At 35.8% G+C, this 23,267-nt stretch overlaps 3 protein-coding genes across 3 annotated transcripts; 2 read left to right on the top strand and 1 right to left on the bottom strand.

Annotated features, from left to right (window-relative positions):
- The first annotated feature begins 1,227 nt into the window (after positions 1 to 1,227).
- On the top strand, positions 1,228 to 2,205 carry LOC119982975. Its single transcript, XM_038826601.1, has 2 exons — positions 1,228 to 1,384; positions 1,694 to 2,205. Exons 1-2 carry the CDS (start codon positions 1,287 to 1,289, stop codon positions 1,992 to 1,994), a joined length of 399 nt encoding a protein of 132 aa, XP_038682529.1. The 5' UTR covers positions 1,228 to 1,286; the 3' UTR covers positions 1,995 to 2,205.
- A 10,849-nt stretch (positions 2,206 to 13,054) lies between these two features.
- Positions 13,055 to 15,829, top strand: LOC119983168 (squamosa promoter-binding-like protein 7). Its single transcript, XM_038826863.1, has 3 exons — positions 13,055 to 13,735; positions 14,068 to 14,186; positions 15,324 to 15,829. Exons 1-3 carry the CDS (start codon positions 13,173 to 13,175, stop codon positions 15,701 to 15,703), a joined length of 1,062 nt encoding a protein of 353 aa, XP_038682791.1. The 5' UTR covers positions 13,055 to 13,172; the 3' UTR covers positions 15,704 to 15,829.
- A 4,495-nt stretch (positions 15,830 to 20,324) lies between these two features.
- LOC119983026 (squamosa promoter-binding-like protein 8) lies at positions 20,325 to 22,368 on the bottom strand. Its single transcript, XM_038826673.1, has 4 exons — positions 22,062 to 22,368; positions 21,244 to 21,908; positions 20,699 to 20,853; positions 20,325 to 20,624 (listed from the first exon to the last, which is right to left on the bottom strand). The coding sequence occupies exons 2-4, from the start codon at positions 21,846 to 21,848 to the stop codon at positions 20,473 to 20,475; spliced, it is 912 nt and encodes a 303-aa protein (XP_038682601.1). The 5' UTR covers positions 21,849 to 21,908; positions 22,062 to 22,368; the 3' UTR covers positions 20,325 to 20,472.
- Between the last annotated feature and the right edge of the window lie 899 nt (positions 22,369 to 23,267).

Below are 23,267 nucleotides of genomic sequence, written 5' to 3'. Positions count from 1 at the left end.
GAACCAATGAAACAAAAGATACGGTAAGGATATGACAATTATTACATGATGTGCACTCAATGCTAGATACAGAGTGCATAATAGATCGATAGGAAAAACATGAGTTGTTGTGATTTTTTTTGATGGGGTACCTAGGTCGTATAAGACAAGATTGGTAATGTTAAGGGTGGATTTGGCATGCCAAGTAGATAAGGAGCCATCATGGGTGCTAAATATTGGACTAACAGTGCCAAATCATGCTTAAACATTCTAATTTGAGTATTGAACTACTGTGGGCTAACCTAAGATCGTCAGGTCTTAACTTTATTTTATGTTTTGTGATTGAGAAATAGTCCTTCCTACATTCATCAAATAACATTCCCAATGAAGTTTTTAGCTCTTACAAATATTCCCAATCACTTTTCACTAAAAAAGTACAAGCTTCATATCTCCAATAGTGTGGTCACCTCATTAGTTGACTATGAAAAATTAAACTTGGAAATACTCCAAATTTAAAGAAATTTTGATGTTTCTAAAATTAAATTCATTGAATTGAATTAATGCACTATAAAATAACGTTTAATTTAATTTATTACTACATTAGCTCTTGTTAAAAATACATTTATTGGCGATTTCAATGAAAATATATTTCTCCATGATATTTCAAAAGAATGTTATTGTCCATTGTTATGCAAATTGTCTATTATGCCCCTACTACCACAATCTCGTATGTATAAATTATTGGGTTGTTAATTAATGAAATGAAATTTGACTCTCTCTCGAGAAAGACAAGGATATATAGGAAGCAATTAGATAAGTAAGTAAGACGGTATATGATAACAGCGAGTGAATATCACACGCCATCCAGTGAGCGTGGGGGCCGAGCAGTACTATATATAGTTCTATATATGGAAGAAACAGATAAAGACAAAATGCGCTGAAAAGAAAAAGTAAATAAATACAGGGACACAACCGTCATTTGAACCTATCCAAATATTTAAGGTTCACATCGCCCTCCTCCTCTCTCTCCGAACCTGAAAACGACTGCAATTAGCAGCCTGTGTGGTCTGCCCGTGTGCGTGTATATACACAAATACATATACATAATATAATATTGGATTCACACACTGACTATAAAACCCCCAATTATTTTATATATATATATATGTATATATATGTAACAATACAAGACTGTCTGCCTGTCTTTGTAGTTCTCTTTTTCTTGGGTTTCTTCTTCCTGTTTATCATCATCATATTCTCTTTGTTAGAGGGAGGGAGGGAGGGAGGGAGAATTCTGGAGTCTTGAAATGGTGGATCTCCAGAAGGTGTGTTGCATGTGCGGCGATGTGGGTTTTCCTGACAAGCTCTTCCACTGCAACAAATGCCGTCACCGCTTTCAACACTCGTATGTTCATCGTCACCCATTTCATCATCATCATCGCACATATATATATATATATAGACATATTAGTGGATATGCTTGTATGTATATATTGTTCTTAATTTATATCATCACCATCATAATCTCTGATTGCTACTTGTATCTGATCCCTCTCTCTTTAAGTCTTTAACCACCAATCAAACCACCTCATCTCACCAACCACCACCACCACCACCGCATGATCGAACTATCATCATGAAATTCGCGATATTAATTTTACTGTGATTAATTTTAACTGTATGTAATTGGTTTAAACCATTTGTAATTGATCAGATACTGCAGCAACTATTATAGCGAATTAGCGGGGCCAATAGAAGTGTGCGATTGGTGCCAAAGCGAGGAGAGAAGTTCCAGCAAACACGGGAGCTCTTCCAAGAAAACAACCACTGGACACGAAAGCGGCGGAGCCACAAGGCGATCTGAATATTCCGTTGACAAAATCAAAAATCACGATCGCGAAGAAAGCCCCGGCGGGGGAGGCAGCGCAGAGAAGGTCAGGAGCCCCCGCGGCGGCGTGCCTTCTCCGCGGCCCGGTACAAGAAGGTACAAGCTACTCAAGGACGTTATGTGCTAAAAAGGAAGAATAAATACAAGTCAAAAACAAAATCTTCAAACAAGAAGAAGAAGAAGGAACAAGGAACTGGGTTCTGATAGCAGTAATAAGTGTCAATTGTAAGCTTTTCTTTGCGTGGTTTTCTTTTGTGTTTTTTGGGTGCTGTGTCTTCTATTCAGTAAATTGTCAATAAAATAGAATTTTATGAATCCAATCGGTAGCAAACTTCTCTGGTTATTTTTGGCGTCTCTCAGCTAATCCCAATTGAAATCTAAATATTTCCAGATGTAGGCTTCATCATCATCATAAAAACCTCTACATATTTCTTTCAAACTCCGCCTGCCTCTGTGACCGGTCTCAAATCCGGATAAAGGAGAAGGGTTACAGTAGATCGACAGCCAGCCTCTTGCATGAAGTTGACTGAAAGAAAATTTCTTTTGGGGATTAGATATCTCAATCAAATTAATCAACCTTCATAAGATATAGGCTGCAAATGGCATTAGTTAAGAAAATATATTAATACATAAAAACATCATGTTGTACGTTAAGGTGCGATTTTAATTAGGTGATCATCATCTACCTAGTTTATTGAAACACTATGGGACGCAGACTGCAGACAGAAGAGTTATCTGTGTGTAGGGTTTCTTCTTGGTGTTGTCACACTAGACACTAGTAGTGCAGTTTCCTCCTCGTTTGCTTTGTTGTTGGGTCGGAGAAATAAATGGACTAGTTTTAGGTGTCTTTTTGCCAAAGAATTCGTAGTACCTAAAGGTGCTAACTTTTACAGATTCATTGAAAGGCCTTTAATACCTTGGCCCTCCATTATTGTCTCCCCCCAGAAACCAAACTTGTATTCAAATAAATAAATCAACTAAAATTTTAACCGACAACAACACCCCAAAAATTCGGTCTTTGAACAATTGATCTGAATCTAAACTCGAGCCATGAAATCCGTATGCACATAACTTTCAGGTTAATAGTAAATGGAACTATTTGGAATATCTACAAAGTAACATATATACTTGCAAAGACGCAGAGAAGAAACAATGGTAGTTATTTTCCTTTGTGACTGTGGCTATTCTAGGCCATTCATTTAAGGCATGAGTTGTTGATATTTCGTTGTTACATATGTCTGTAGTAGTAGTACTGTGTTGTTGACCCTGTAGGTTTTTGTGTGTGAAATATCTACAAAGTACACAAACTGACAAGCTCTCTTCCACTGCATCTGTTTTGGCCATTTACGAGAAACCAACAAAACCCAATGCAATTGCAATCACTCTTTATAATTAATATCTCTACATATTAATTTATTTTTCTTTATTTTAATGCATTTTGTTTCACGAAAAAAAAAAAAAAAAACTCTATTTTCTCTGATTTTCTTTGTAACCTAATTGTCGGGACTGTCCTCCATGCATGTGAAGCTATATTGACGACCAAGTAAACTCTCTTTATATCTTATCAATAGTGTTAGGTAACTCATATAGTGGTGGCTCATGGGAATCCAAATATCTTAAATAAAATTTTAAAACTTTTTAACTTTCAAAATACACGTTAAATTTAAAAAAAAATTATATATTCAGAATCAGCGAATAAAATTTTTTATAACAATATTCATTATCAATGAGTTTATCGGGTAAATCTTAATTCCATTGTTTTTTTCAATGGAATTTCTTAATTTCATTGTTTTTTTCAATGAAATTTCAAATACAAATGAATTCATAACTAAAACAATGAATTTTAAACCGTGTTTTAAAAAACAATAGAATCTATATTAAAATAATAAATTATGGACAATAAATTATGGGATAAAAGAGTGTAAATAAAACTATTTCATTGATTAAATCAATTGAATAAATCTATTGGGCTCCCCTGTGCTACCAAACTGATGAGCTACCTATCATTTTCGATATCTTATATATAACCCATTAATTTCATTACACACACTTTCCTTTTTCCACAAACTACACCACCTTCCACCTTCCATTGTTTGGATCACAGGCAACTTAATTATTTTGTGTAGCGTATGAATCCGATACGATGAATTAAGCAGATTAACATGCAACATTAATTAATATGCTTAATTTTAGTCTATATGTACGCATGTCTCATGCTTAAATTACTAGCTAGTAGTGTCTTCTTTCTTGACTTTTCGAAACTCCGAATAATTCATCGACTGTCTACCTAATTGACATGTTAATCAAAGTTTCAATATTATAATGTAGACCAGACTAAGGGAAGTAAATGTGCAACATATACTTTCCTTGTCCCTATCCTTATTTTCCAAATATATATATATATATATATATATATATATATAGACACACACACACATGTATACAAAAATTCTCACACAAGGTTGTAAAATGCATACCACTTTTTCACCATTGATTTAAGTGGTCCAACATTTTATACCCTATGTGGGAAAATCCATATATATATATATGTACATATAGTACTATATGTGTATGTGATTATGAGTTGGGAGATATGTCTACGTTCGATGCATTGATACCTTTTCTTGTGATTGACTAAACATAATGATTTTAAGAAGCCGAAGGCTAGGCTCACAACCTCGTGATCGATTCTTATGATATTCATTGTCCCTTTTAGGCACATAATTGGATTGGATTCTTCTTATTTTGTCAAGATCGTAATTAATTAATTCATGACTTCCTTTCTATTCCATACATATGGGAAATTGGGAACTACCTTAATTCTAATTTGGTCACGTAATATATATCCTTTATTTTTTCGTTCATATCAAGTTTTTTTCAAGATTTATAGTCCCATATGGAATTGACATCACATAATTCAATTGAATGGTATATAAGTAAAATTTCGACTTCTCTCCGTGTTTTTGGGCCCTAAGTACTTTAGAGATGACTCAGGAGAAAAAAAACTATGCGGATCTTTAGCGCAAAGCAAACAATATCACTTGACGTATTTCAAGTGGAATTTTTTTATACTTGGTCGTTTGTTTTGATGTGTGTTTTTCATTCACTGCAAAAGTAGCACGTGCATGCACAACCCTTTTTTTTTTTCTTTTTTTTTTTTTGTTCTTTCCAAGACGTGATCCACGCACACTCGTAATCAATTACGATAGAAAGAAAGATTTTAGTCCACCAGCCACGCAGCTCTTTCGAAATCTTCTGCGCACTAGACGCAGCCCCCACCACCATACGTACTATATATTTGACACTCCACAATACCCAACATGTGGAATTGGACACACATATCAGTGCTATAAAGCTTTATCCAACGTTATGATGTTCTTTGAAAATTAGATATGACTTATTCTTTTATCTCTCTTTTCAAATTTTGTCATTTTTTTTAATGGAAATAAGTGTGTGCCTTTTACACTTTTACTTAGGTGGCGAAAAAGAATCGGTTATAGGTCGGTTTCTTATCGGATAACAATACGTGTTTAGGAAATATCTACATATTTAGGCCCTAATCTAGTTTCGGACATACTTAATCGATCAAACCTGGATTGATTTAAATCCGGACAAGTAAATCGGACAACAATCTAATCCGGGTTAGGGTCCGGATAGGTAAATTATACAAGATTATGTGTTTGAACCCGTAACGATTTTAAAACGGACCAAAATTTTGTGTTTGCACCCAAATTTCGGACATGTAACTTATGTCCAAACTTAGTTTAATCTAGGTCAAACAATTACAGTCATCCGGACCGGACATAATCTTACTACCCTAATTTTACTCCTCGAAAATACTCATCACCTATTTCTTGTAAAACATCTTGATAAATTCAAGGGTGTCCACGTAAAAAAAAGGTCAAATATAAATTTTCAGTTGCGGGAAGGATTCGTCCCAATTAACTTATCCAACCTAGGGTGGTTCCAAATCTAGTGGTTGTTAATTTCATAACAAAGACAATTTTACCATAAAAATAAGCATATTTAATATATCTATATATTATAACAAGTAAAAACACAAGCTTGCTTTACAAATTGCAATTATTTTGTTATCACAATAACAGAAGCCTAAGGGATCCCAATAAAAAGCATCCAAGTAGTAGAGGTGTCACTCTCTGGTTCAATCACAAAGTTTTGTGGGCCCCTATACTTACGTCAATTAAGAGACAAAATCCACTACTAAGAAAACTAAGATGCATTTTACTGAGATCCGTAACATTTTTGAATTTCATAATTCATATAGCTAGAACTAATTGATGAGATTAATCTTACCTTGCTTTGAGGGGAAAAAAAAAACTAATTTTGATTCTTTTTTTCGCAGCTAATGTTGCGTTTTGTTACATATCGTGATTAAATTACAAGAGTGAATTGTAGCAGTCACTTCTTAACGAAGTAGATAGCTTTGTAGGGGGAGCCAAAATTGAGAATAATCAAATCAAATATTAAGCTAATCCATCAATCTATTCTTCAGACATCACTTGAACGAGTGACCAACATGGCAAAATAGGCCTATATATTGTATGATTTAGCTACCTGTTTAATTAGCCAAAAAGAGTTCCTAGAATCAAGGTGGTGGGACACGTGGATATTGTCTTTTTTCCAACACTTGTGTATCACTAGGATCCAAAATGTCAACTCTTTGCACCCCAAGTAAAGTTCTAGAGTCCACTCAATTGATCATGACGAAGATGATGGGGAGATGAATCTCCGGACGTTATCATCTTGTCTAGTAATAATATATATATATATATATATATTAATAATTTCTGCTAAATTTTATGTCTCGTATCTTTAAATATGGTGAAAAGAGGTCATGATTGCATCCATGAAGCTCTGTGCTGTGGTTTTGACATAAAACTATCAGCGGTGTAATCTTTATTACGAGAAACCATGCATTAAGGAGTTGGTCCATCAATTCCTCTGTATAGTTAATTCAGAAAATTCAATTCCATATCATCTACGCCCAACATTACCCTTGTCAAACCTGCTTGGAATTCATGTTGTTTCTGGAGGATGTTGAGGAATGCCATGCAAGAAAGTTTTCTGGACTATTTGCCCTTCTATATATATATATATATATATATGTTCATGAGTGGATCGAGTAAATGTTAATTTTCGTCAGCAAATTAAAGAGGACGCGTTACCACATCATTTCAACTATACATTCTCTTCGAAATTATAAGACAGTCGTTGTATATATTGCATGTATGAAAGCGTGCCCGTAAAGTCAAGCCATTGAAGACTTACAAGTCAAGATTAACTGTGTGGATCAGATCAAATGTGAAAGAAAATGACTGGTGATCGAAGACTCGACTCGACTCGACTCAGACTTTTGACATTGACATTGACTCGTTAAAGTTAGGTATACAAACTAACAGAAGGAGAGCGGAATTGAAGGGTTTAGTTTCTGCCTTCTGGTGTGCCACCAGACACAGTTGGTGAGCCGACTATCACAACAACCACTTTGATGTGGACTTGATATATCTTTTACTTGTCTGGGTGTATATGATTGTGCAATATGTAGCTATGTACGCTTTAGAGTATTATACAAATAGCAAATAAGAATATCATAATTATCTCCTTCATTAATTAATTTAAATGATTTCTGACAACACTAGAATTGCTATTGTTTATGGCATTATCTAATTATGGGTTTGCTTATGAGGAGAGAAGTAAATAACATCTGTACACAATACTCTCGCAATTGATAGATTTAGGGACAAACAAGATGTACGAAACTAACATGAATTAAGGATGCCCATCGAGCCAATGCGCATTCGAACATTTTTTCAAGTAGTTGATCATGTTCTCTATGGGCAATGAGCATGATGGCAAAAAATCAATTTCGAGTCTGACAACATGTTTGAATCCTAACCCAGATTGGATTTCAGATGTAGTTAATTGATCATACCCAGATTGGTTTAAATCCGGACAAGTAAATCGGATAATAACCTAATCTACGTTAGAGTTGGGACAACTAAATCGAAAAAAAATTATGTGTTTGGACCCGGACCGAGATCTGGTTTTAAACCAGACAAAATATTGATTTCATAGATATAACTTATGTTTAAACTTGATTTATTTTGAGTCGAACAAATTCAATTATCCTGGCAGAATTTTCTCACCCCTAACAATGAGTATGTGAGTGTCATTAGTTTTAGGCGGACCCACCTCGGTTTTCCGGGAAACAACACGCTATTTTGTTTTGCATGCAATGTATGTATCTAGAATACTGCACCATGACGGGAGGTGTCTGGCCAGAAGAAGAAAAGCAAGTTGATAGCGGTTGAGGAGGAGGAAGATAAGGATGGAAAAGATGAGTGAAGAAGATCAAAAGCAAGTTGGTTATAGGGTTTGGATGGAAGCTTTATTGATAAAGGGGCTGGCAAAAGTGTAAATATTAAGCTATTTATAATTATAACTTTTGACTGCATCGTTTCTGAAACACATAGTGGAGTCCTACAAACTGGATAACGTTTTGCTTCTGGGTACCTTCGAGGGGGAGGAAAGTCGTACAAGTGTGACAACTGGTTCCTTCTAATTCTGGACTGGACCGAGTACGTCTTGGGCTAGGAGTTAATGGGGCTGACACAAAAAAAGGTTTTTGAATGGGCCAATAAAGACTCATAAGCCATGATGGTCCATCTTGAGCTGGTATATGACACTACCAACAAATCTCCAAACTGGGTTTACACTTTAAGCATATATATAGTCTCCTATATATATATATACACATACATACATACATATAATGGCTAGCTAGTGAAGTTTTATGACCCAAATAAACGAACTGTAATGGTTCTCAGTCACTCACCCAAAAGCCAAAATCAATGTTGGGAGTACAGATTACAGAATGGTTCCCGGCCTCCACAACTTATATTTCTTCTTTTTTGTTTGCAATCTTTTGTTCTTTTCCTGGTGTTTCATGAAAAGAAACAGTGCTGTCTCTCAATTATCCAACTGCACTAATTTCCACGTGTCCAAAACCCAGTTGACGAGGACAAAAGTGAGACTTTCCTCTTTTTCTTTTCTTTCTTTTTCTTTCGACCAAAAAGAGAGACCTCGCACTTCGGCTCCCACATAAATATTTCCTTCCTTTTCCTGCTTTAGTGGAGCTGCTTGCTTGCGTAATTTCTCGATAGCGTCCACAGTAAAAAAGAAAACTGATGCGTTTGTTTTTCCTCTTCCCCCTCCTTGTGAGGAGTTGATTCTCGTATTGTGTAGTGGCTTTCCACTACGCCCGGGGAAAAAAAAACAAAACTGCACTAATCTTGACCGAACACGTGGCTTCGTGCGGAGGGTCAGAATTGTTCTTCATTTGAATGGGTCCGACACCACAACTTTGACTTCGTTTTTCGAGCCATAGCAATCACAAGCAGACAAAAAGGAGCGGTAAGTTTAGCTGTAATTAGCCCCTAAATTATCTTAAATAATTTTTTTTAATGTTATTAGAGTTAGGGTTATATGCAGTCGGTTTCGGTTATTTTTTTGACATAAATTTGATCGACAATTCAATCTATTATTGGCGGTTTAATTGATTTTTTTTTTCAGTTGGTTCTCATTAACATACATTTGACAAAAATCGACCAAACAATCGGTTTGGCGGTCTGTTCGGTTTGGTACAATTGTTTTGGCAGCCCTAATTATGACTCATGGATTAAGATTTAGTGTTTAGGGCTTAAGGTTTAGTTTAGAGTTTAGGATTTAGAGCTTATAATTTGGGGTATAGGGTTTAGTGTATAGAATTTATGGGAAAAAATTGTTGGTTCATATCGTTAAGTTAGTTGTTTGAACCTGTTAGCGCATATGCGTAGGAGGTTGCGGGTTCTAACAATTACTCTGGCGTGATTTGGTGTCATTTTAGCACTGTGATTCAGCCCCATAATTTAACCAGCCCATGTGGTTGTAGGGTATTGCAAATAGCCCCTGAATTTACTATTGGGGTGAAGTCCGATAGTCTATACTTTCGATGGATTCTCTCGTAACAAAAAAAAAAAAGGATTTAGGATTATGATTTTTTTTCAAAATCATCCATATATATTCTAACATTTATCGTGATCAAAATACTAAATAACACAAAAAAAAAAACTAAAAATATATATAATTAGGAGATTTGGGATAATTACAGCTCATTATAACTAAAGTAATTACAGGCCCTATCCCATTACAAGCTTCAATGGCTAGTGAGGTTTTATGACCTAAGATCCAAATAAAGAGGAACTGTAGTGTCCCATTCACTCACCCAAAAGCCAAAATCAATGTAGGGTACAGAATGGTCCCTGGTCTCCACAACTTTTATAATCTTTTGATTTTTTTTTTCTTTTTTATTTGCAATCTTTTGTTCTTTTCCTGGTGTTTCATTAAAAGAAACAGTGTTGTCTCTCAATTATCCAACTGTACTAACTTCCACGTGTTCAAAGCCCAGTTCACGAGGACAAAAGTGATACTTAACTCTTTTTCTTTTCCTTTTTTTGCCCCAGGAAAAAATGAGACTTCGCATTTCGGCTCTCGGATAAATATTTCTTTCCTTCCTTTTCTTGTTTTTTACTTTCTTGCTTGCGTTCTGTCCAGTGTCCACAGTAATAATAGAGGTACTTCCTCACTTATCTTAACTGAACACTTGGCATGGTGAGGACGGTTTAGATTTGTTCCTCATTTGAATGGGTCCCATAACTTGACTTTTCTCCTTCGAGCCTTAGCAATACAAATTAGCCACATAAATAAAGAAAAATTAGTATCAATCCAAATAGTGGTTAGAGGTTACATAGGCTACTAATTTTTTGGTCACTGAAAAAGTTGGCCAAATTAAATTTAAAATTTTCAAACCGTTCCAAGTTCCAACTTAAAATCTAGTTGAAAATTATTTCAATATGAGTAATCGAGCTAGCATATTTTCGATTATTCGGGTAATTAAACTATTGATGTGGCATAAAATATCAATATAAAAAATCTGTCCGAACAATAAGAAACCTGCACACTCGTACATAGTGAAACAATTTTCAACTTTGAATTTTTAAATTGAAAAGTGTGAACATTCGATAATGAATTAGAAATTGACAACTCTCGGGGATCAAAAGTTATCCGTTTAGCCATTTTATTTATATTATTCAATATCATTAAACCTTTCCATCAAAAATGATTTTTCTTCTGCTTTTGGTGAGAAACCAAGACTGATATTTAATGCTGCTGCCAGTAAGCTAGCTGTTTCTTTGCCATTTTACCACAAACAGAAGAGGTTTAAATTGATAGAAGACATGACTTTTTACCAAATTGCAGACTGTTTTATTCTCAGTTTCTGTGATTCTGATACCGTCTGTGTGAGACGTCTCAATTTTCAATACTACCACATGCAACTTTATTCATGCATAATATGTAAGTTATTCCATTCATTTACTAGAATGCCATCATCAGCTCTTTGAGGGGTTTTCCTTCCTTTTCAGACCAAAATATTTGAAAGGAATCGTTAGACAGATGGGTTAAGATCTGTAGGGTATGTGGAACCCACTATATATTTGACAATCTGTATGGAAGATACCCATAACCAAAGGCTGCAGCAAATTGCTTTACAGTCTGTGTTGCATTTAGCCATGGATGGAAACAACTTTTTCTCTTGTTCTTTTTTTTTTTCTTTCATTCTTTTGTTTCGTGGAATATTATTATTGTTATTGACTTGAATGTCCAGCTCTTCATTGGGTTACTGCATAGTAGGCTAGTAGCTCATTTTCGGCCACAATAAATTTTTCATATAAATTTAAATCTTTATATTTTAGTGGATTTTACGAATCTAATTATATTTTTAGTGTAAAATAAAAATTAATTCCCCCGATTATACATCTAGAGCAAATATAGTATATGTGTATATATATATATAATGAAAGTGTGTTTTTTTTATAAATTTTTTATATAAAGATTAATAATGTAAAATTACTTAACATATTAAAATCCGATCCTCTATAAACCTCACTAATTTTAACTCCCATTCAGAGTTATTGGTCTCGAAGATGAGTAAACCCAAGGCCGGAACCAGGAATTTATGTTAGGGGGACTGTTAAAAGTTGGCGGGGGTCCGGGGGCAGTGCCCCCGGAAATTTTTTTTAGGCTATTTACATTATATCTATTTAATTGGCAGTACAAGTTACTGAAATTAGTTGATTAGGCATTTAGGCTTACTGTTAGTTGAGATTCTTAAGAAGAACTTATGAAGAAACACGGTTACACACTTACACCAAAGAAAGAGAGTATGTACAAAGTGTGTTTTTATTTAGGTGGCTTAGTGTATATTTAGGTATGAACATATATATAATTATATTTTTATTTATTTATGTATAATTATATAAGTATGTATGTATATGTATATGTATGTATGCATGTATCCATATATATATATATATATATGTGCGTGTATATATGTGTAAGTATATATATATATAATTACCAAACATTTGGGGGACTACAGCCTAGTGTAGTCCCCCCCTAAATCCGCCCTTGAGTAAACCTCAACTTTCCCATGCAAATGAACGCTTGAATATCCTACATAAGATATTGTACTCATCGAACCTAACTTACCCTTATTGGACATCTTCACGCATGTCCAGACTTCATGCAACTTATATCTTTTTTTAATGTGGAACACAACACATTTGAGCCATATGAAAGACATCGCAACTACCATGAATCAGTTAAAATTGGGTTGAGATCCAGTGTAAAAGATAACACGGGATAACATTTATATACGTTGAATTGAGCAATAACTCATACTGCGATCAAATTCACCCGTTTTTAACTTAAGTCGCTCATAGTGAAGAGAAAATCTTGCGACAAATCTTTTAATTTACGTGGAATTTGCTGGAAATTTAACAGTTATAGGAGAGTAACGTACACGACATACATATCCGCGTCAGTAAATAGTTGCCACCTCCCTCTTTATCCATCCAATCAAGTCACTTCAACATGGATATGCTCCACTATTTATCTTTCCACGTGCCTCTCGCGTGCTAATACCACTTTCTCTCCCCTCCCTCTCTCTCCTTAGTCTTTTCCCTACCCATTCTTTCACCTGCAAATGCTACAGCCTTTTTTTCTTTCTCAAGGCTATACGCTTAGCCTACGACCCTATCCCCTCGTAATTTTCTACCATATCAAGATAGCAGTACACCTTCTTCATCTCTCCCTCTCTCATGACAGAGAACCTTGTTTTGGTACAACAAAACGGTAAAGCTAGCCAAGTACTAGAAATAGTACACTCTTAATTCGACAGAGAGAGATGGAAAATGGCGGGAATATTTTCTTGAGCAGAGACAGGAGGCAAGATTTTAATAATGCAAATACTACTGGAGGTTGGGATATATTGGAGGTTAGTGCTTCGAGATTCAATTGGTCAAATCTTTACAACTCAGCGGATGCTGCAGCGGCGGAGGCGGCCGAGGACGACGGCTCCACCTACCAAGGAGCGAGTACAGCCCACGCTCTTATGTATCACCACCAGCAGCAGCAGCAAAACTACTCTCTGTATGGTGAAGACGGTTCTCACTTGCATCCGGACCCGCACTTGGTGTGCTTGAATCTCGGCAAGAGGAACTACTTCGAGGATGCAACAGTTGTTGAGCGCCACGTCATCGACGTCTCCTCCTCGGTCGGCAAAAGAGTGAAAGCAGAGTACTCCAACAATGTTGGAAGCCCCACGAGGTGTCAAGTGGAGGGTTGCCACGTGGCACTGGTGAACGCCAAGGAGTACCACAAGAGGCACAAGGTTTGTGAGATGCACTCAAAGGCGCCGAATGTCGTGGTTCAGGGATCGGAACAGCGGTTCTGTCAGCAGTGTAGTAGGTAATTCAGCAGTACATTAAACACACACGGCGCATATTAGTGTTGTTTGATTTTCTTTTTTGTAATCGGAAATCCTGTATCAAGATCATGTCCACCGAACAACTGTGTCAACTCCAAACTCGGGTGGCCAATTTATTTCAAGGATTCACTCCACATTAGCAACAGATTAGATCTGGGCAAAGTCGGTGAGCCTTTGGTCCATTTAAGGAAATAATACCAAAGCTAATGAGCGTGCAAGTTGAACTCACTACAATCCCAACCAAAATTTGTTTGTTTTAGCATTGTTTGACCCGCTCGCTTTTGGATTTTTTTGACGGTGTGAATTATTGTAGGTTTCATATGGTGAAGGAGTTTGACGAGTCGAAGAGGAGTTGTAGAAGGAGATTGGCAGGGCACAACGAGCGAAGAAGAAAGACCTCTAACGATTCTCTTATCAGGAACTCTTCTCAAGGTATGCATATTCTCCGTGCTTGCTTTCCTATCTATTTTTCACTATCTTTTTAGAGTATATAAGTATAATCCGTTTTAGGTACAATTTAAGTTTCTAGTTCAGGCAAATACTTTAGGAAAACGTACATGGATTCATCATTCATATATTGGCGGTGATCCCGAGACAATTAACGGATATATGATTATAGGAGTGGAATTACGGGTGGATCCATTGGAACAAAGAGGGTTGAGTGAAGTTAAGTGAGGGTGAGGGAAGTGATTTAAGTGATGAGATAATGCTTGAAATCTTTAAAAGTTCTCCATTTAATGTGGGGTGTTGGATGTGAAGTAGACCCTACAAATGTGTTTTTAATCAATGACTATTTTAATACCACGTAAATTTGGGTTATTTTTGGAGATTATATTTTGGAGATCTCTAGCATTATCTTGATGCGAGCCTCTGATAATTAATGAGAGGATAGTTATTTTGTCTGAGAAAGATATCAACTTAATTAGAATTGAGAATATTTAAGAGACGTGACTTAAAAATTTTAATGGATAATTTAGAAGATAACAAATTAAAATTTTCTATTATCTCCCTAATTCCAAATTGGGTGGTTATAAAATACTGAGTTCGAAACTTAAGTGACTGTACACTTCTTCCTCATTTATCCCACTTAACTATCTCTCCTATAAGCCAAACTATGTAAAGTTACTATTCTCTCATTAACTCTTTAAACGTCAATCCAAGCATAGGATCAGTATCCTTTCAAGTTACAACGATTTCATGCTCTTGCATATAACCAATTTATTCAAGTTAATTTGTGGTTTTATACTTTCCTCTACTTCATCCCACTTAACCCTCTATCCTATAAATCAAGTTAGGTGAAATTGCTATTAACTCTCATCACTTAACTCTCTAAAATATCAAACCTAGCCGAGACTACATTTTAGGGCTAAATTGTATTTTTTTTTTTGCTTCTTAAAACAAAAACAAAAAATAATTCTTACAAGTTACAACGATTTAATGCTCATGCTTATGATCGGTTTATACAATGTCCAATCACACAAAAATCACCTGTAAATGCTTACAAATAATCTCATATCTTCATCAACCACATATTGAGTGAGAAGAGAACCATTTCATTCTTGTGAGCAGAGAAGTACATGATGAGTAGTGGGAGATTTTCATACATAATGTCGTCACAAGCGGCCGGGCGTGCTTGCTCTCTTCTGTCATCATCAAACTCCCAGCTTGATTCCTGGGATCTGTCCTCAAGATCCAGTGCCGCCCTACGCGAGCTTATCGCAGAGAACCGCGCTGCAATGCTTACCCGACAGATTATTTTCAATCAAAATTCAAACCCAGCAATGGATCAAGATTTGTCTCACTTCTTGTTACAACCTCAACACCACCACCATCACCAGCAATACCAGTTGTTACCAGCTGAGCCTTATAGGCATCTGACATTGGACCTCATGCAGGCACCAAACTCTGCATTTGGGATCTTCTCAAATGCTAAACAACAAGGGAACTAGCAGAAGAAGAAGAGGAAGAAAGGGTAGTCTTGTGAATTTGAGAATTTTCAACAGTTTGCTTTTTGATTGAGTTACTATCATTTATTGTCTTGTACTATTATTGAATTATGATTTTAACTGATCCTTCTGGTGACTAAATAATTGTGAAGTATTTAGGGTTTGGCCATCTCGCTGTTTTTTTTTTAATTACCGAGGATGACACTATCTGTCCGGCCTTTTACAGTCACATTATGCTTAAACTCAGGCCAAATCGATTGTGCACACAATTTGTTAACAGATAAATTGAGTCGAGACCCAACATGAAACTGAATGGAGATAGATCCCGAAGCCATTACTATATATTACTAATAGACGCCCGAAAACACGTCTATTGTTTCGATGCCGTTGCGGCATGAAAGTAAAAAAACCCATAGTTTTAGCATTTGATACAGAGCAACTTATAGCCAAAGAATCCCATCATATGTAATTAAATTGAGTACAATCAAGTGTGACATACGCAATATTGTACTCTGTAATATTTCTGAAGTGCACATCTTTTATAAAAGGTAAAACAGGCGACCAGTTTAGGTGAGATATCTATTGATAAGATTAGTCAAGATTGCAAAGTCCACATCAGAATAAATGTTGTATCTTTGATTAATGAAATTGTAGAAAGAAAAATTGAGGATTGGTATTCTTGCCGGGCTTAATTTGCAAATGCACGTTTGGACAAGGTGCAATTATCAAGTTAGGTTTGCAAGTGATTGATTGAACAATTACAAAAGTACTGATTTTAGACCCTTTTTGACTGGTAAATGGGATTTGACGCCCCCTTTTTTTTTTAACTTGCAATGTTACCGATTGATAGAATTAATTATGATTAAGATAATGTAAGCGCCACTTGAAATATGATCCTATGGACAACTCATATGAAAGACATTAGAATTTTCAGTCCAATACACATTAACTATATTGTTCGTTTTGAGTTCTTCAATTCCCATGAACACATCGGACCCGCACGATTTTGCCTTCACAGGAGATCACCTATCCCAATAGTAAAAGTTAATACGAGATGTTGTCCTCCAGAAAAGCGCTTTGTTGATGGTTAAAAATGAAAAATATATATATATAAACAAAAGACTCATTTAATTACTGTATATATATATATATATATATAAACAAAAGACTCATTTAATTACCAAGAAGTAGTGTTATTCAAGTTTATTGGAAAACTTCGATTGTGTAGTAGGTTCTCAGAATCTTAAAAAGGTCCCACTAGTCAGGTTGTTTCTTTGTCCAAGTGTATGGACACAACATCAAAGTTGGAAAAGGAATTAAACTCTTAATTAATGTACATATGATGAATGGTTGTTTTCAAGCTTGAAATTGAAGTTCCTGATTAGTTTTTTATGAAAAAAATGGTGTTGGTAGGCATGTTTTGGGTCAGCAAAAAAATGAAAGAAAAAGTAACCACCATGAAGGGAAAAACGTACCAATCATGCATATACAACATTGAATAGATAATGTCTTCGCTTAGCAACACCCAATTCATATCTTTCTCAATGATAACACAATACATTAACATTACAAACATAGCAACTACGGGTACAGCGGGTTTGGAAACCCGGCTGACCCGTCGCTTATCAGGCAGGCCCGAAATCAATATTATTAGACCAGGCCAGACCCTGCTCGATAACATTATAATAGGATCGGATGGATAGTGTCTTGGGTGCATTTTTTAAACTAATTCCAATAATATACCTAAGCTTGAAAAATACCCGGTCGATCCAAACCCATTCCAATAATTTGAGACCGACCCTATACGTACATGCCTATTAATAATATTAAACCGGAGCTTGAGATATGTGGGTCATATTGTGAGTGGGCCTGAGTGAGGCGGAGGCCCATTGCAACGTTATAAACGTGGTAAAAAAGAAATTATCCTTCACAATCTTTTTAACTTGTTCAAATTTCAATTTTTTTCCTCTTGTTCCAATTTATTTTAAAAAAATACCATTAAAAAATATATTTTTTTATAATAATCAAACATTATATACACGTATGTATAATCCAATCGATCATTAATTGGATCACCTCTCGTTGTCACGACACAATTATTATTATCAAAATAAAGTAACATATGAAATGGAAGACAAAAGCAATAAGAATCGTTACTCTGTGATTGTGGGGGCCCATAAGTTAAGGAGTAAAAGGTCAGTGAAACCAATCTCTGATCAGGGTGTGGCCCCATACGTGTCAGGCTGGTGAAGCTCCTAAGTCCTAAAGAAACTATCCCACGTGCAAAGAGTTTGAAAAGTACCTCTCCATAATGGCGCAAGGGAAGAGTTGGAAGTTACATTCAATGGGTTTTGATCAGACTGCAGGACCCCCCCCCCCATATCAATCCCAAGAGAATATATAAGTATGGAGTAGTTATAAATTTTTCATAATAAATGTGTCAATTATAGGCATATAACACTAAATTTATTAAGAAAGTATGATTTTAAGAACTCTAAAGAGCATCCATTATGGATGCTATTAGTTTTACATATATACCAAGAATTCTCTTGTGAAATCTTAAAATGATGTTGTAAAATGAAGTCATGTCTCTTAGGGTTCAAAATATTTTTTTTAAAAATAAGTTTATATTTTGATCGGTCTTACGAACTCAGCAATATATTTTTCGTTCGAAACAAAAATTAAATTCAACATGAAAAGTGCATGATAATTCAGGATCGTTGGAATAAAACAAAAGATATTTCATATACATTTCAAGTTGTATTTGATTTTTGTTTCGAACAACAAAAAATATATCGTAGGGTTTGTAAGACCGATCGAAATACAAATATATTTTATAAATTTTAAAAAATATTTTGAACCCTAAAAAAGTGAATCCTAGGAATTAGAATCTCATTTTAAAATCTCATAGGAGAATTCCTCACACACACACGCACATATTTATATACATACATAATTTGATTAATAAGAATTCTCGCACAAGGATCTAAAGTAAAAATGTAAAGTAATGGTTATTTTTTGATGGTGTGAACCAGTGAGATTCACTTGTTTCAAATCAATATGATAAAAAGTGAGACACCTTACTTTACACTATTATTTTACATTCTTATGTGAAAGTTTCTGTTTTGTCACATTAATATATACATAAATTTTACACATACAATTCTTGTTGAGTCTTGAGACTCGATCTTCATGAGGTGTAAGAAACCAAAATGGGTTAGGAAGTTTCCTAAACGCTAGGGCAAGTGTCAAACACAAAACAATGTCCCTATTTTTTGTTTTGCACCCCATTTTGGGCAGCAAAAATCTTAATTTCCTTGTCCTCTACTTGCCTAATTCATTGATAACATATTAGAAAGATTTGACGGGTAGTTTTAATTCTGTCATCTCTTTAATTTTCTCTTGACAATCTTAAGGTACTTGAGACATAGATTTGTCTTAATCAAAGTGAAAAACAGTTCATGTACACTGCACTGAGACAACATATATTGGCCGACATCTAAATTTCCTTGAAGGTGCAAGGACGGTTCCAACCTTGTTTTTTTTTAGGTAAGAACACTTATACTACAATCTATCAAATTTAAAAGATGAAATAGTCGTGATTAGATTAATTTGCAGCACCAACTTCATTTTTTCTTAAAAGAAACAAATCAATCTTATGCATCTCGATATTTTATCTTATGAATCATGTGGGGCATGTGTAACTAGCGATTTTATAAGTATTATAAGCGTCGATCTTAACATTTAAGATAATCGGGGCAAAAAAAACACGGGATGTTTAACATTTTTGAAAGAATTGGAATTGTGTAACAAAACCCATGCAGCTTAGTAGGATGAACATTATTTGTGCCTCATTTTTTATTAAGTACACTCCACTTTAATGTGTTTTTAAAAGATTAATGGGATGTACTTAATAAAAAATAGGTTGCAAATAATGTTTATTGCCCAGTAACTAACCCTATCAGTGTATCACACACTAGCTAGTAGCTAGGCTTTTGAGTGGAAGTAAATAATAAATACATAAGCACTAACGAGTCAACTAAGGTCATACCTAGGCTTTGGTGGACCCCATCTCATGATACCCATTAAATAAATACTATATATATGATATGATTACTACTAATCATATCACCAACACATGCAAAATAAATATTGATATCTCATAATGACTACCAAAGCTTAATTAGTAATGTTAGTAAGAGCATATGTGGCTTCCATCTAGGAGACAGCTTGACTGCCCTTTTTCATCTAAATATTCCAAGAAAATCCACACCCCCCACCCAACCCCCCACGTCTCTGTGTCCCAAGTCACATATTTTCTTTAACATGATTACTGCATTTTCCCGGAAAATTGTGGGACCAGACAAAAAGCATAGAAATGCCATTACCCATTTTACTCTACTTTTTTTTACTTTCCAGTAGTCTTTCCTGCAAAGTGCAAATACCCCACACCCCCGTGGGATCCCTTTCCTTGAAACCAACCAAACACCTCTCCCCCCTCCCCCAAGCCCAACTTATTTTCTTTCCATTCTTGCACAACTTTCACCATCTATGGTTTCCCTGCATTCTGAATTAATTGATCACTTTTTCTCGTAATGAAAACGAAACATGCATTGATAATTAATCGTACTTCTACATAAATAGCTGGGAATCTTAATCATCACTTCAAAGTATTAGAGTTAACACTTGAGAAATACTGAAAAAGAAAATAAATTAAACAAGTCCTAATTGAGTAATTTCTCCTGCATTTTATGATACCGAGTTAATGATGATCACCCACTTGAGAAAAACAGTGGATTCGATGTTGATGAGCCATTTGCTTGATAACATCTTGGCGGAAAACAATCCAAGGAGATTCGTGGGGGTGACACGGCCACGGTCACCGAGGAAGTTGACTGAGCCCCGGAGAGTTCCGGTGTAGACTCTGCAATTAATATTTTTTTAAAAAATAACTAAAGGATATTATAAGGGTTGAGAATTTAAACAATTTAGTCTTACTTGTGAGATTTTCAGAGGAACTGCGAGCATTATCGAGCTGTGATTTCTGGGTTTCTTGGTTTGATTGATGGGATTTCCGGCGACGGCGATTGTGATCAGCCAGTCTCCTCCTGCAGCTGCGTTTTCCGTTGTCGAATTCCGAGAGAAGGTGGAATCTGCCCATTTTTAAAAATAAACTTTTTTATATAATTAATTACTATTACGGTATTAGGACACTGCTGATATTAACAAAATGTACAGTACGAAAAGGGAAAATATTACGGACACGATTGCCCTCGGGATTTCCACTTGTACGGAAAACCAATCATTGGCTATCAAGCCTGATTACGGAGGGCATTTTCGGAAACTGAAGCCTGATCACTGTCAACAACAAAACTATATAGACGAAAATGCCCTCAAGGTTAGCAGGCTAATCACGTATTATGGGGGGCATTCAGGTCATTAAAGGACACTCACAATCTTCTTCCTCGTTATCTATCCATGAAGATGTATAATCAGGGTTAATTAAGAAAATCAAGAAGGGCGTTTAGGTAAATTGAGAGAACCTGCTACACTGCTGGCAGAATCGCTGAGTCAACCCTGCCGCGATAACAGTAGCAGCCTTTGAGTGGTACTCGCAGACCTTGTGTCTCCGATGGTAGTGCTTTGCGTGGGTTAGATCGGCATTGCACCCTTCAGCCTGACATCTCGGCGAATTTGTCGTTCCCGATTCTGACGGCCTGGATCGCCGGTACAGCCGGTTCACGAAATCATCCTCTGCAGACGAGAAGTAAGTCCTTCCGCCCAAATTGAGCCCAATCCTCGCCGTGAAGTCCGCCAGAGGGGAAACCTCCTCGCTTTTCGGAACCACAAAGAACCCGCCTCCTCCACCCGAAACGGGCACAGAGTCCAGGAGCGAGGAATGAGGGACTGCGAAGGCCGACGCGCTAGAAAATGCTCGTGGGTCGTAGAAACCGTTGAGGTTATTGCTGTGATGCGATTGTTGGTGGAACAAGTTTGTTGGAGGATGAGGGATCATGGGTTCGTTGTGGAAGGATTGTTGATTGTAATGATCGAAAATCTGACGGTTCGGATCAGTTTCTTGGGTCGACGTCGTTTCGTCCCCTTCGAGCATGATCGATGACGGGTTCCCCCATTCGTACTCCAGCATCTTCTTTAGGTAGTAGTAGTAGTACTCTTCCTTACTCGGAGACGTCGTTTTAGGGTTCTACTGCAAAAATGAAAGAAAACAGTGAAAAAGGTGTCAGCTTTGAGATGAAATCATTGAAATAGTGAATTGGGTTTGTGGGTTTGAGTGGGGTTTCTTTGTTTTTAGAGACATGTCGGTGTTAAGGAGGGAGAGACTTAGAGAGTGGTTTCTTACTTTCTTTTATGGTTTTTATATACAAAGTGCTGTAATAGCTAGCTCTGGTTAAAACTTGGAAACTCAGCAATGGCAGTAAAAATTAAGTACAGTGGCCTGAAGGAAAGAAAGGAAGGAAGAAGCAAGGTTGAGAGGGAGGGATCGAAGTTTCGAGAGATGAATTAAAAACCCTAAGTTGCTGCTATTTGCAGAGTTGAAAGTGTTCCTTTCTCCATGAACATTTGAACTCTCTCTCTCACACTCCTTTTAAAAGCAGCATTAGATCCCAAGCTTTTTATGGTTTTGGAGAGCAGATTGAAGCTTGTGCAAGAGAGTGGATTTACGGTTTTAGCCAGTTTTTAACATTTTCCCAATTCTTAACAGTAAGAAAAGTAGCTGCAGGCTGTAGCTTTCCTTGTTTTGTTTGGTAGCTAGCCTTGGCCTCTCTTCCCTTCCTTCCTCAAATGAAGGGACTTATTATTTCAGCTTTAGTAGCAGCAACAACTCTGCAGTGCAGTCTCGAATAAAATAGTAAGTTAAACAAACCGTGTGGGTATGAGCCACGTGGAGACCTTATTTATGACAAGGGACCCACTACCTCGTTGATAAATTTTTTCAATTATTATGTTTTTATTCTTTTCCTATTATTATTTTTCATGTCCGTCTGTTAATTCAGTAATACATTTTTGCTCTGTGTTCTCTTTCCTTTTGCGTCTTATGTTGTTTAGCAAAACATAACAAAACCTGAAGTTTCTCTAGTCCTACTCACAACTGTTTTATTTGGTAAACTATCCTTTTGAGTTGGTGAAATTCTATCACCATGCATATTAGACCATATATCTAAGCTATAGATATTGCGAGGCCAAAAAGCATAATCTCTAAAGTAAGCTTCATTGTTTTCATTAGTACCAATAATCGAAAAGTTTTCTTAACGACTAATACAAAATAATTTTATTGTCTAATTAGTTATTGGATCCGTTTGGTAGACAAATTTTGACAATAATATATATTATAATATATGTTGTAGACAATATATGCTAGTAAAAAATGGTAGCATATATGATTCCTGAAATACTGATAGGTATTTGATTGTACTTTTGTTAGTAGCATAAATTGTGATAAAATTATTGTGTAAATTACATGTAGGGGTATTACCTTAAACAAAATAATAATCAACTCTTAAATAATTTTTATCTAATGATTTATTTATTTATTGATTTGTTGAAT

Source organism: Tripterygium wilfordii, chromosome 17 (assembly GCF_013401445.1).
Source record: "Tripterygium wilfordii isolate XIE 37 chromosome 17, ASM1340144v1, whole genome shotgun sequence".
NCBI classification, from domain to species: domain Eukaryota; kingdom Viridiplantae; phylum Streptophyta; class Magnoliopsida; order Celastrales; family Celastraceae; genus Tripterygium; species Tripterygium wilfordii.
This window is presented reverse-complemented; position numbering and strand designations above follow the sequence as displayed.